This window comes from Mastomys coucha, unplaced genomic scaffold (genome assembly GCF_008632895.1).
Source record: "Mastomys coucha isolate ucsf_1 unplaced genomic scaffold, UCSF_Mcou_1 pScaffold16, whole genome shotgun sequence".
Taxonomy (NCBI): Eukaryota; Metazoa; Chordata; class Mammalia; order Rodentia; family Muridae; genus Mastomys; species Mastomys coucha.
In genome coordinates, this window is record NW_022196898.1 from 31,827,626 (window position 1) to 31,841,508 (window position 13,883).

Sequence of the window (13,883 nt, forward strand, 5' to 3'; positions counted from 1 at the left end):
AAAAAAAAAACTAAGCACACATACATACAGTCAGCCACACACACAACATAGACATGGAATTTATTAAAAATTACATACTAAATGACTATATTACTCTAGACCACATTTGTTGACTTATGTCAAAACATGTTTTCTGAGATGCTTTAAAATCTATTAAAACCATAATCCCTCATTCCTCCACTATACAAACTATATGTCTATTTTATATATAATATACACATATCCAAACCCTTATGTCTCAATATGTGTTCAAGATTGCTAATAACTAAAACACCCACTTTATGATAATTTTGAAAATTATATGATGATAAAATTTCTACTTCAGTGGAATATACACCTCACCCACCACTCACACCCATTCATAACTTAAATATTCCTGTGTCTGCGCCTGCAATATCATAGCACGTATTCCTTTTCCAATTCTTTCTTCTTTCTACCCAAAACACAACCAAAAATTTATTTTCTTCAGACTTTTAACCTTATAAGTATGTATCACTTTAAATTATCTGAAAAGCACTAGTAAAAGGAGTAATAAATGATACAGCATTCACCTATACAAGGAAGGAAATAGAAACAACCAATTCTCTATGCACAAAATTTCTTGACTTTATAAACCTTTATGGACCAAAACTGCTTAATAGCAAACAGGAAGGCATGATACTACATAACTATAAATCAAACACTCAGAAATAGAAGCAGGAAGATTACAAGTTTGAGGCTAGCCTGAGACACATGCTGAGTTTAAAAGCTAGCATGAACTGTATAGCAAGATCATGCAAAAAAAAAAAAAAATACACTGCCTAATAGTAAATAAACATAAAATTTCTACATTAAACTTTGTCCTGGCATTATAATACAGAACTTTAAACCCCAAGGCTAGTTTGTAATCAAGATATTCTCAAAATGTCCTAACACATACTTTAGATTGAGTCAAATGTCCTAAAAACCCACTATGGTGGTATGAATAAGAATGGCCCACAGGCTCATAAATTTGAATGCTTAGTCACCAGGGAGTGGAACTATTTGAAAGAATTAGGAGGTGTGACTTTGCTGAAAGAAGATTGTATCTGGGAGTAAGTTTTGAGTTTTTCAAAAGCCTATACCAGACTGTTTTCTCTGTGTCAGCCGGTAGATTAGAATGTAGCTCTCAACTACTTCTCCATGCATGCCACCATGCTTTCCACTATGATAAGAAGGAAGCAAATCTCTAAAATCGAAGGCAAGCCTCAAATTAAATGTTCTCATTTATAAGAGTTGTCTTGGTCACAAGTGTCTCTTCACTGCAACAGAACATTGACTATGTCAGAAGTTTCTTGCAAGGAGTGGTATACTGCTCAGAAAGGCATTATCATGCTGTTCGTTAGAAGAATATAGAAGAACTTGGAACTTTGGAGTAGAAAAGTGATTGGATGCTTTAAATGGGGCTTAGGGGACCATCCTAGGAGCAAGGTGGGAGACAGTACTGAGGGAAACTTGAACTGTGGGGCCTAGTTCAAGAAGCTTCAGAAGGGAAGATTATTAGTAAGTGGACTAGAGACTATTCTTGTGATTTTTTGCAAATAATATATCTACTTTTGCCCTTGTACTAAAAACTTGCCTGAGGCACATAACAGAAGCATTTTTGGATTAATGATTTTGGCAGAGATTTCAAGATAACCTAGTATTGGCTGTTGTCACTCAGTTATTAGAGGTCACTCTTATGTATGTCTATAATGAAAAGGAGCAAACTGGGCAAAGAGGGATACAAAACGTACACTTTGAGAAAAAGGGAGCACCTGAAAATGTAACATAGAAGACAGAAATTCCAGTACTCAAAGAGATAAAAAAAGTTCAATAGTAAACAGAACAAAGGGAGTAGTGTCCTCAGGCCAGACCCTGCCCAGCTAAGCTTCCAACTAGTCAAAAGGGATTAAAGACAAGCGTAAGTAGTCAAAGAGCACAACAACAGAAAGCTGACACAAACGTAACTGAACAAAAAAGACAAGCTCCAGACCCAGCAAACAGCAGAGCTTGGAAGCTTTTTGTCCATGTTGTTCTGGACTTAAGAGTTAAGAATACAAAATATGAATGAGAAAGGGATTACAGAAATCTCCCTCCATGACTATGGGAAGACAGTGAGGCCAGGCATGTGTCAGGATGTGTCCATGATGGAGGCCTAGAGAAGCTATTGTGTGAAGCTATGAAGGTCAAGCCTAGTTAGTATTAGTTTTGGAGATGCCGAGGAAAGATGCTAACAGGGAGTGGAACCAGCCCAAGAGAGAGAAGTGTGCTGCAGTCAACAAAACTATTAGGAGTCAGAGACCTTAAGAGTGCTTTGACATCAGACATGGAGGTGCAGCATTTGGAATTTGCCATGGTCTTGCTTTGGTGCCCGTAACCTCACTATGCCCCTTTTCCTCCCTTTCAGAATGGTAATGGATCGTCTGTGTCACTGGACGTTGCAAGCATGTGATCTGCTTTTTTATTTTATGGGGGTTTACAGTTAAGAGATTGCCAGAAGTTTCTGAGAGTTTGAACTTTTGACTTTTAAACAGTATTGACACTATGACAAGACTACAGAGACTTTTGAAGTTGTATTGAATGCACTTCTTAAATTATATGATTACAAACTTACGGGGTTGAGGGAGTAGAATATGGTGGTTTGAAAAAGAATGCACCACATAGACTCATACATTTGAATGATTAGCCACCAGAAAAAGGCACTAGTTGAAAGATAGGTTGTGTGGCCTTGTAAAAAGTGTGTCACTGGAGGTGGGCTTTGAGGTTTTTAAAAGCTCTTATCAGGCCCAGTGTTTTCACTTTCTTTCTCTCAGCCAGCAGATCAAGATGTAGTTCTCAGCTACTACTCCAGGGTCACAATGCTGCCCACCATGCTCCCAGCCATGATGATAATGGACTGAGCCTCTGAAACTGTAAGCAACCCCTCAATTAAGTGCTTTCTTTTGTATGAGTTGCCATGGTATGGTGCCTCTTCACAGCAATAGAACAGTGTCTAATACATCTGCATTAAACTAAAGTGAAATGGTTAACACTAGACAAATGCTGTATTGTCACTGAAATTATATGGTAAAATTACAAAGACTAGGAGTTAATTATTAAGAGTAACTAGACAGTAACCAAGTTATTTAAACCTTTGCTGAAAGTGACACCTCACCAGGCATGGTGACACATGCTTGTAATTTCAGCAATTGGAAAGCAAGAGTTTGGCTGGTCACAAGTTCAAGGCCAACCAGGGCTACACAGCAAGAACTTACCACAAAAGAAAACATCACATTCTCCTCTTTCCACATATCTTAGGAAATACAGACTTAAATGAACAGAATGATTTTGTTCTGAATTTGCTTTTAAAAAAATCCAAGAATTTGCTTGCTGGTTTTAATTCTTTTCCACCTTAAGTATTTAATAATAAAAAATGCACAAACTAAGAAATGTATATAATAAAGTCAGACAAGTAATATGATTTAGAAAATGGAAACTCACATTCATAAGTAGAAAAAATTAAATACATAAGTTCCTTTTATATTCTTTCAAATTTTTTACTTAGAGGTGTGTGCAGCAGTGTCTCTGCCTTCAGGAGCTTAAGAGCTTCCACAGTTCTAGAATTAGTCATTAGCTCCCTCCCTAAATCATTCCTCTATTGGGCTTACTTCTACCCCCTGAAACTTTGAAAATCAATTTTAAAGTTTTTCTTCCACATGCTACTCTTCAGACATCTGAAGACAGCCACTGTCGTCCCCTCTGTACAAATATGAATATTATAAACCAAACAGTCCCAGATATTCCAACTATCCACTCTCTGCTTATCACAGTCTTCAGTCAGTCAATAGTTGTCAAGATTTACCTAGACTGTGGTTCTCAAAGCAAACATTCCACATATTCTGAGCCATATACAATATTTAGTCTAGATATCATGTAATTCTGTTTTGCTTTGGACTATATTAATTTGAGACTGTAGAACAGAATGATTTTGTTCTGAATTTGCTTTAAAAAAAATCCAAGTTTTTGCTTGCTGGTTTTAATTCTTTTCCACCTTAAGTATTTACTAATAAAAATGCACAAACTAAGAAATGTATATAATAAAGTCAGACAAGTAATATAATTTAGAAAATGGAAACTCACATTCATAAGTAGAAAAAGTACATCAAGTTCCTTTTATAGTCTTTCAATTTTTTCCTCTAGCCCATAATTATCTTATTAAAAAAACATGATCGACTTAACAGAATGATTGTTAATCATTCTTGTTTTTTAAAGGGGATTTACTATATATTTATATAGTCATGTGGGACATTTTATAGTTTTGCTTGGTTTTGTTTTCCTAGTCACTTTCTTAATGAACTAATTTATGGATAATAGGCTCAGTATATTCATGTCTCAGGCTTAAATATATATAATTAAGAGCTGAGTAGAAATTTTTAATCACATAAAACTATTAACAGAATTTCAGAATCTCAAAGTTAACTGAAAACAAAATGTATTTTTCAATAAAACATTTTAAAAAGCTTTAGAAAGTGGGAAGACTTCCCTAGTCCAATACAGAGTACTTGAGCTGTTTTCTGAGTCTTCAAACATGTATGAAAGCCTGGTCATCTGCCTCAACCAATGCTGGTTAATACAGCAACTCCCTGGCTATAGCACACACCACATAAATAAATAAATAAATAAATAAATAAATAAATAAATAAATAAATAAATAGGCAGCCCTTTAAACGTTATTTGTGTATATGTGAGCATGAGTGTACACATGTGCCTGTGCACATACAGATAGGCCAAAATAGATCTGTGGAGCTGTTACAGGTGCTCATCAAGCACTTTTGCTTTTTGTGGATGCTGGAATCTCAACTCTGTTTCTTGTGACTGCATAAACACTCTTAAGATCTGAGCCATCACTCCATCACCTGATAGACTAAAAATGCTGGTACATAACTGAGAAAAGTAACATATCTACCTATATATTATTTCGGAACAGGAACTAAAAACAAGTATATTAAGTGTATCACAGGCAAAAACAACAGAGGAAGACCTTTTCATATTTGTAAAGCCCCTATGAACTAGGAGTGCTTTATAGAGCAAATAATCATTATTTTTGCTTAGGACTCTACTCTTTCCCATTAAATTTTAAGAAGAATATACTTCCCCCATATTCTGGAATTATCACTGTTACACCTATATTTCATACATTGAAATCCATCAAATATTTTTTTCTCTCTATCTAGGTAAGATCCCATTAAGTTCACAGACAATCCTCTGCTCTAATCTCTAACTTTGTAAAATATTGCAATTTTTTAGTGTCATACAAAATTCCAATCCTGTCTACTGGATAATGACTTGCCTGAACCTTGTGAATTCTGTGTTCCCAATTTTTAATAAATCTAGTAAGTACAGAATTGGTCCCTCTTCAGCCCCCCAAAAAACAATTGAGGAGAGCAGAAGGAAGGGAAGCTATCCACACATGACACATGTGCTGCCAGTTGTATAACATTCACGGTTTTTATAGTTTGTACCAGTGAACAAGCAGACATGAATATGTACTGCTAAAATAAATATGAAAAAAGTAAGCTAACAGGCTCATGTACTTACTACAAGAAAAACAGAATGACCAAAAAATTGTTAAAAGAAATATATATAACACACTTAAAATATGATAAAGAACAATCAAAACTATAAGACAAGAAAAGTATGATTTGCATAAAATCTGATTTATGCAAAAACATAACTGGACAGCTCCTACAGTTAAAAAAAAGCTAAAATTCTCTTTCCTAGGTTTACATTTTTTTTTTTACTAATTCATGTTTATTTGTCAACTACTGTGGTTCATGCAAAAAGAACATTTATTTTTTTAAAATAATCTTTCTTTCATTTGTCACCCTGTTGACCTGCAGGGTGTGTGTGCCATGTGCCCAGTGCCTGGACAGGACAGAAAGGGGTTTGATCTCCTGGGACTGGAGGGCCCGAAGGCTGAGCCTCCCTCCATGGAGGAAACAAACCCAGGTTCTCTGCAAAACTACCAGTTCTCCACTGAGAGAGCACCCAAGTCCCAAGTTACATTATTTTAAACACACAACAAAAGGCTGGTTCCATGAACAATTACCAAATGATCAAGAAATATAATTACAACCAGTTAATGTTTGCAATGACTGTGGGACTACACACTTTTTCTGGGCAGTAAAGTATTATGCAGCAGACAAGGTTACTAAGAATGAAGGCTACAACTAAGCTATCCACCCAGCCCAGTCTAATGAGCTTTTTTAAGATTTTAATTTTTAAACTTATGTGTATATTATTAGGTCTGTGCATGTGGGTGCAGTGACCTTGAAAGTCAAAAGAGGGTGGTAACGGATCCCTTGGAGTTGCTGTGAGCCTCCTAACGAGGGTTCTGAGGATAAAACCCTGGGAGGCTTCTGGGGGAACAGCAAGCATTCACCCCTGAGCCATCTTTCCTGCCCCATCCTATACACCTTTTGGTCTAAACTACAGAAAGACTTTTATGCAAATCATTATCAGTGTGTTATCAATACAAGGAGTACTAAGTCAAATCAAGACATAATATGTTATATTAAGTTACCCAGCAAATTATTTCCATAAAATATTAGCTACTGCCTATACGAAAAAACAATGCAGGTGTTATAGTTCAAATACAACTTTCTAGGAGACAATTCAAGGCCCACATGTAATTAATACAAGTCTACCCAATAATTAACATTTAAAAGAACACTTCCTTGTAAGCACAATGGTAAGTCTACAGGCAAGCCTATTATTTTTGAGGTAATGTGCTACTAGAGCTTGGATAGAAAAACCTCTACAAAAAGGATGAGCTCTAGAATTGATAATACATTATTAGATTCTAGCTACTACAAGTCTATCTGATTTTAAACAAATGTCTGCAAGCAAAGGTTTATGGAATAATTTTAAATATTAGAAGCACAAAATGGATTACTATAGTAACAAATGATCATATTCCCAGCATTTGGGGGAAAGGCAGAAGGACCAGATATTTAAGACCAACCTTAACTAAATAGCAGATTGAGGCAAGCTGGCACTTCATAAGCCCTTTCTCAACAAGAAGAGAAAAAAAATCACAAAATAAATTTTTGTCAGTAAAAACCCTTACTGTGGACATCTGTTCTCTAGTCACTAGTCCACTGATATTATATTGCCTCAGCATAAACTGTTGTTGCATATTAAATAATAATTATACAGAAATGACAGGCTGAAGAACGCTATTTTTCATGTCTCATACTAGTATGTGAGGCACAAAATCAAAAAGAAAACAAAGGAGCTTAAAATAAAAATAATATTAAAAAAACACAACTCAATTTAAAGCTCCTTAAATCATGTATTTTGGCGACACCATGTGGCAGAACTATAAATTGCTGTTGACATCCACCATTGTAATCTACTTGAATATTTAATATGAGGGGGATTTTTAAACTATTTTATCAGCTAAATGGCAAAATTAGAAAATCAATACAAAGATAGCGACTGTTGAAAATAAATATATTGAAGCAAGAATTCTAGGAATATGTTAGACAGATGTTGGAGGCACAGAGGTTTGTGGACACCAATAAGAATTAGGGGGAAACTGGAATGTCACCTGCCATCTGCCCAGAAGGCTGCAAGTGGACATGGTTCACAGCTTGGTGACATTTGCACTGTCTGTGTGGTCAGCATCCTCATCCAGATCCTTACTGTCTGTGATTTTGCTTAATTAAATTAGTTTAATCTTTTATGTATAATTTCTTAGTATCTTTGTACGATGTGTGTCTGTGTGTCTGTAACCACCATGGCCATCAGAATAACTGTCTGAAAGAGGCAAGAAGGTAGTCTTGTTCAAAACTCTGCCAATCTATAGAACCTATCTTCTTGGAAGGTGTCACATGTAAAAGATGTCACACACATTTCACAAAATGTTTCAATTATGTATATATTAGGTCTACCATTATTGCAGTGACCTTGAAAGTCAGAATAAAGTCTTAAACTTTACTGTGTACATAGGACTGAATTCATTATCAAGCACACACTATACAAAGATACTAAGAAATTATACCATAAAAGATTAAACTAATTTAATTTATAAGCAAAATCGCAGTAAACAACTTTAAGCAGTTAATGAATATAACTACATAACAAATATAGCCCTGATATACTTTAACACTAGTTTTTGAAATACTGTTACAAAAAATGTTTCTGAACTTCTACATAATTGTTTTATAAACTTGGTTTGACTATAATTTACAGGAAGCTAGACAGTGGTGTTACACACCTTTAAGCCAAGCACTTGGCAGGCAGAAGTAGATAGATCCTTGTGAGTTCAACACTAGCCTGGTCTACAGGACACCTAGGGCTGCAGAGAAGGCCTTTCTCAGATAGATATGATAGATGGATGGAGAGACGGACAGACGGATGGACAGACGGATGGACAGATGAACAGACATATGGATAGATGGTCTAATAGACATATGGACAGGTGGGCAGGCAGGCAGGTTGGTGAAAATTTCAGAGAAGTAAATAACCAAAAGGCTACACAATCACAAATGAGCTGGATGACTAACTCACTTTTTCATACTGCTGTTGAGCTATGAAAAATTTCACAGCATACAGGAGGCACAGGCAGGAAGATTTCTGAGTCTTAATCAAGCCTGGTCTACGTAGTATTTTCCAGGTCAGCCAGAGTTACACAGTTGAGACCCTATCTCAAAAAAAAAAAAAGTCATACATATCTTTAATTGTATAAAGAAATAATATGCCAATAAAGGGTTAACTCAGGGAAATAAAGCTCCTGATTTTAAATTATCAGAACCCAAATATGTGTGTTGGCAGATATAAACATACTGAGGTGTTATTTTGCTGCACAGATATTTGATGTGCCCTTTAATAATTTAAATAAAGCTATAAATTTGTGAGATAAAAAGAACCCTTAGAAACCCAGGTGTTGTGGCACGCTCCTTTAATCCCAGGACTCAGGAGAGAGAGGCACAAGTATATCTTGTGAGTTGAAGACCAGCCTGGTCTACTTATCAACTTTTAGACTAACAAGAGCTACAGACTCTCAAAAACCTTCCAAGAGCCCACACCAAATAACCCTGACATTTTGAAGTCTAAATGCCAAATCACTCATACCACATGTACATTCAGTGCTGACGCTGAGTGAAACTACAGGAGTTTTATGCTTTGGTTCTAGTCCTCCATTAAGCGGCTTCATTCATATTAACTGCAGAGTATTAATAAGTGCTATCAAGGCAAGAATTATGATGATTAAGGTCCTTCAAAAAACTAGTCCCTCTTTAAGGGCCAAAGACACATAGTTGAGTTAATGGAATTTTGGTCTTATCATTTGGTCATGTGAAAATGAATTGTGTAAAATGTTAAAACTGATGGCTGTTTCTCATTTAACAAGGTGAATTTTAAAGCAAATTCAACTATTTTATTCTTTTAAGTATCGATTTGCAATAGTATGAAAGATCTCTACTTAAATCTAGAAGGAATATAATCTGAAAGAATTTTCCTTTATTTACAATGACAGCTTCCATTGTATTATAACCATTATTTTATATTTAGCTTAAATATCTATTAGAATTATTTTTAACAAAAACTAAAGTTTTCAATTTCAAAACAATTATTGACAAATTCTCTAAATCTAAAACCCTGTGTATGTTTTATAGTTTGCCCATCAATCTGGAAATAATAGCTCATGAGAAAAAAAGCACCAATTATCTTTCAGGTCAAAGCTCACAATAGTAATACTTTTTCCTCAGCATCTAACTAAAGTTGTGTGACACAGAGAAGTCAACACCTAATTACCTAATGTGAAGACAAAAAATAAAATATTTACAAAATTCCATTCAACAACATAAAATATTTACAAAATTCTATTCAACAATTAGAAAAAGTAATAAACCCTATGTATCTTTTCAAATCAGATACAAGATGCATTAGATATCAGCTGCCAATTAGAGAGAAAAGCAGTGATATTAAAACCATGAACATTGACACATAAAAGTTTCTACAAATGAGAATTCTCTAAAAAAATTACTTGCTCATGGAAAAAGCAAGTATATACTGTAAACTGTTTCAAAAAGAAAAATGAAGGAAAGTTCAATTAACTGATGTCACATCTCTGAATTTCCTCAATTCTTAAAATCTGCCAGAGATCTCCCAAGCAAACCTTCCCAGCGCTACCTCAAGAATCTTTCCAGCAGACAATCTCTCACACAAGAAAACAAATCTGCCACCGGCATCACAGAGCTCCCGACCCTGACACAAGGAAAGACGTGCCTGGCCTGGAGTAAGTGGTGAACACACTGCTTGACAAGGTCATTCAGAGCAACATGTATCAAGCCTCTATGTCTCTCCTTCCTCTCATTTTCTAGCAAAAAATAAAAAATAAGTGTGAACAGAGTCACATTTAAAAAGAACTGATGGTCAATTATTTTACATGTCTCCACTGACCAAACATTAAGTACAGAGCCTAACCTACATGCCTGCATTTGACCCATTAAATTCGCTGACTTCAGGAGATTGAACCAGAAAGAAATCAAGTTTCAAGGCTAGTATGAGCCAAAACAGCAAGTTCCTGTCTCAGAAACCTACATACATCAATAGGTAAACTTATGAAATATATCATTCTTATTTTACATGAAATGAAATTTAAGTATTTTTAATTTTTAAAAATAAGCACTGCACTTTTAATAGTAAGTAACTGAATGCTTATCTCACTGATGACTGAGGTGAGGAAAGTTCTTCTGATATGAACATAGCAACAGGCTCTAACTTTGAAGTGAGAATAAAAGGTTCTATTAGCGATGAACCCTCCCCAACCCAATTTGGCCTCTTTCTACCAAAGGTATTTCATCAGAAGAGAGCTTGCTTTAGTTAGAACAAAAACTACATTTTTAACTACTAAGGTTCTTCCAGTCAAGTCACTTGAAGTGAATAGCATGGCTTCTAATACTCATTCAGATGTCTACTATCCATAAAGGCCTGCATTGATTTTTTGTTTCAAAACAAATGGTCATTTAAACACATAGCATCTTTTATTCCTGTTCAAGCTTTCAAACTTGAAAACTGGGGACAGCAAGCCCAAGATTATAAGGAAACATATATATATATATATATATACATATATATATATATATGTATATATATATATTAACAGCACATTCTTGAAGAGATGGAAAATAAACAGTTAAGTGGTTGTTTATACCACATACAAGATAGGCAAAGCTCACCTGGTCAGACTGGGTTTAGCTTGGTGGTAAATAGATAGCTTAGCAATGTCGTTTTAAAAACCCACCAAGATAAAACTGGACAATGATGAAAAAGACCCAATTAGCAAGGTTAAAGGAATATCAAAACAAATTCTAAGAATTTAATATAGCCAAAGAAAATATCTTTAAGTAACTCATACTATCTACAAAATTAAATTTCTGAAGTGCTTTTTGAAAATAAAGCCAAAAATGTGTTAATATATTAAAAACTCTACCTGAGTCACTCTTAAGAATCAGTAATAATTGCTCAAACCTCAAGAAAGCAAAAAGTAGTGCTTGGTAGACTGAGAAGAGTATGTGAGGCACACTTCACCCACTATCACCTTCTAGAACACATCATTGCCACCAACTAGCCTCAACTGCGGCATAAACCCCTTCACTGTTCACCTAAGGGAAAGCTGTGCTAGACAGGAAGGCCTCAGCCCTGTAAGAACTGCCATTAAGGATCCAACATTACTAAAGGAAGGAGGAAGCAAGAACACTGTTACTTAACTTCCACATGGTACACAGCACCTCCTGCCTACACATATTTCCTGACCCTGCTTAAGATCTTTAAAGGCCTCACATATGCTTTCTGCCAAGGCTTCCTAGATTCTTGATCTAGATTTTCCACTTCCATTCTCTCCTGTCCCTGGCTTACCTGAACAGTATTGTCAACAGCCTCCATTTAAGACTCTAATCACACACTGTAAGTATTGTTGTACTGTGTTCCCTACTTACACCCTTAGACCTGGTTACTGTGCCCTAATAAGCTCTAGGGTTTACAATAATTTTTTTTGAAACCCTGAGGATTTAACACAGGGCCATTTATCTGCTAAATTTATACTTCAGCCCAAATAGATACTAAAATAGATACTAATCATATTCTATTAAATCTTCTCCTTGAATAGAAACACAAAAAGATACATAAAATATAACCTGTTTTTTTAACTAAAAATTCTGATACAATATTAATAAAATCAAAAATAAGTGATTTAAACAATATACATGCACACTCTAGCAGGTGTCTAGTCTGTGGCATGTGGAATGCATATACACCAGGGTCGCTATGAATAGAGCCAAACATACAACTGTAAATGTACTCTAAACATTGAGCTCTGTTTTGAAAATATTCAACCTCAATTGTGCAGCTCTCAAGTGTGAACATTGTGTATGACAATATTGGGTCAAATGTGAAAGGTTGGACATATCTGCCAGAGTACTGGCTAGTTTTATGTCAACTTGACACAAATTCGACTCATTAAGGAAAAGGGACTCTCAGCTGAGAAACTGTCCCACCAAATTGGCCTGTGGGCAAACTTATTTTCTTAATCTCCGTTTTCTATGAGAGGGCTCACCTAACTGTGGATAGTGCCAGCCCTTGGCTGGCAGCCCTAGGTGCTATAAGAAAGCAGACTGAACAAGCCATGTGGGCAGAGCCAATAAACACCATTCCTTCAAGTCCTCTTGCCTCCAGGTTCCTACTTGAGTTCTATACTGGCTTCCTTCGATGATAGTATTACTGCATTATGTAAGTTAAGCTATATAACACCCTTTCCTCCCCAGACTGTTTTTGGTTGTGATATTTGATCAGAACAACAGAAACCATAATTAAGACACACAGCTAATTTTATCACTAAACAAGAAAGTTAGAAATAGGCTATCTTTTCTCAGATCAGTAATAGTGAAGTATAGCCCTAGGGCTAAATTTAAAAATATCTCCAGAGGGGAGTTAAAAGGCTATTAAAGAGCTTCTGATTCCATGCCTCCATGTGAAATCGTATCCTTATGTGCCAACTGGATGGGCAAACCCTTGTCTATCTAAAAATATGCTAGAAACATATAATAATTAGGACAACACTGAAAGGTTATAATGCCTTTTTCCTTAGAGTATCAAGCAAGCATATTTTATATATCCTAATTCTCAAGTCATCCTGCCAACATATACGAAAACGCTGTTGTTTAAAAACATGAAATTTGAAGAAAATTGTCATCAATATCTCTTAATGATGCTTTTTGCCTTTCATGAGTCATAACTACAAATTTCCAGATTGGTGAGCATAAAGTTATGTCTACATATGACCTGCATGAAACATCTCTGATTTTATGAATCTCTAACCCTTCCCACCAAAAATTCTTTGTGTAGACTTCACCAAAGATTTCACAGAATAAAATTTGTAAAATAAAAAATTCTGTAACATATATCAGACTTTTTAATCAAATGAGGATTAGCTATTAAGAAAGAATAAAATAATGAAACAGAGCCTAAACTTTATAGCCAAAACTAAACTTCTAAGTTAGTAGTACTTAAAAAGCAATATGTAGGAAAATTATACAGGAGCCACGTCTCAGGAAAATTATGAGTTTTGAATTTGTGGTCCTCCTGTTCTGGTCTCAGAGAACCAAGATAAAATTTCAAGACTCACCACTAATGTTCAGAGTTCAAATCAAGGACTGTATATCTACCACAGTATTCTCTAATGTCAACACATCAAGTACTTCTAAACTCACCCAAATGAAGCAGCGTAAACTGAGCTGCCAGTTCCTTTGCATCCTCCAGCGTCGTGCAGAGTTTATCTGGCATGAAGTAACTCTGGGATCCATTTGCAATTGCAGGAATAACTATCTTATACACCAACA

At 35.4% G+C, this 13,883-nt stretch overlaps 1 protein-coding gene across 3 annotated transcripts in view; it reads right to left on the bottom strand.

The window, feature by feature from the left end:
- The window catches only part of Rbm46 (RNA binding motif protein 46), a 61,717-nt gene that overhangs the window by 37,566 nt on the left and 10,268 nt on the right, over positions 1–13,883 (bottom strand). For 2 of the 3 annotated variants that reach the window (XM_031374175.1, XM_031374173.1), the window contains exon 6: positions 13,755–13,878. The exons of the other annotated variant lie outside the window; for it this stretch is intronic. In XM_031374175.1, the coding sequence (XP_031230035.1) occupies positions 13,755–13,878 (124 nt within the window). The remainder of the gene's footprint in view (positions 1–13,754; positions 13,879–13,883) is intronic. 3 annotated transcript variants of the gene reach the window in all.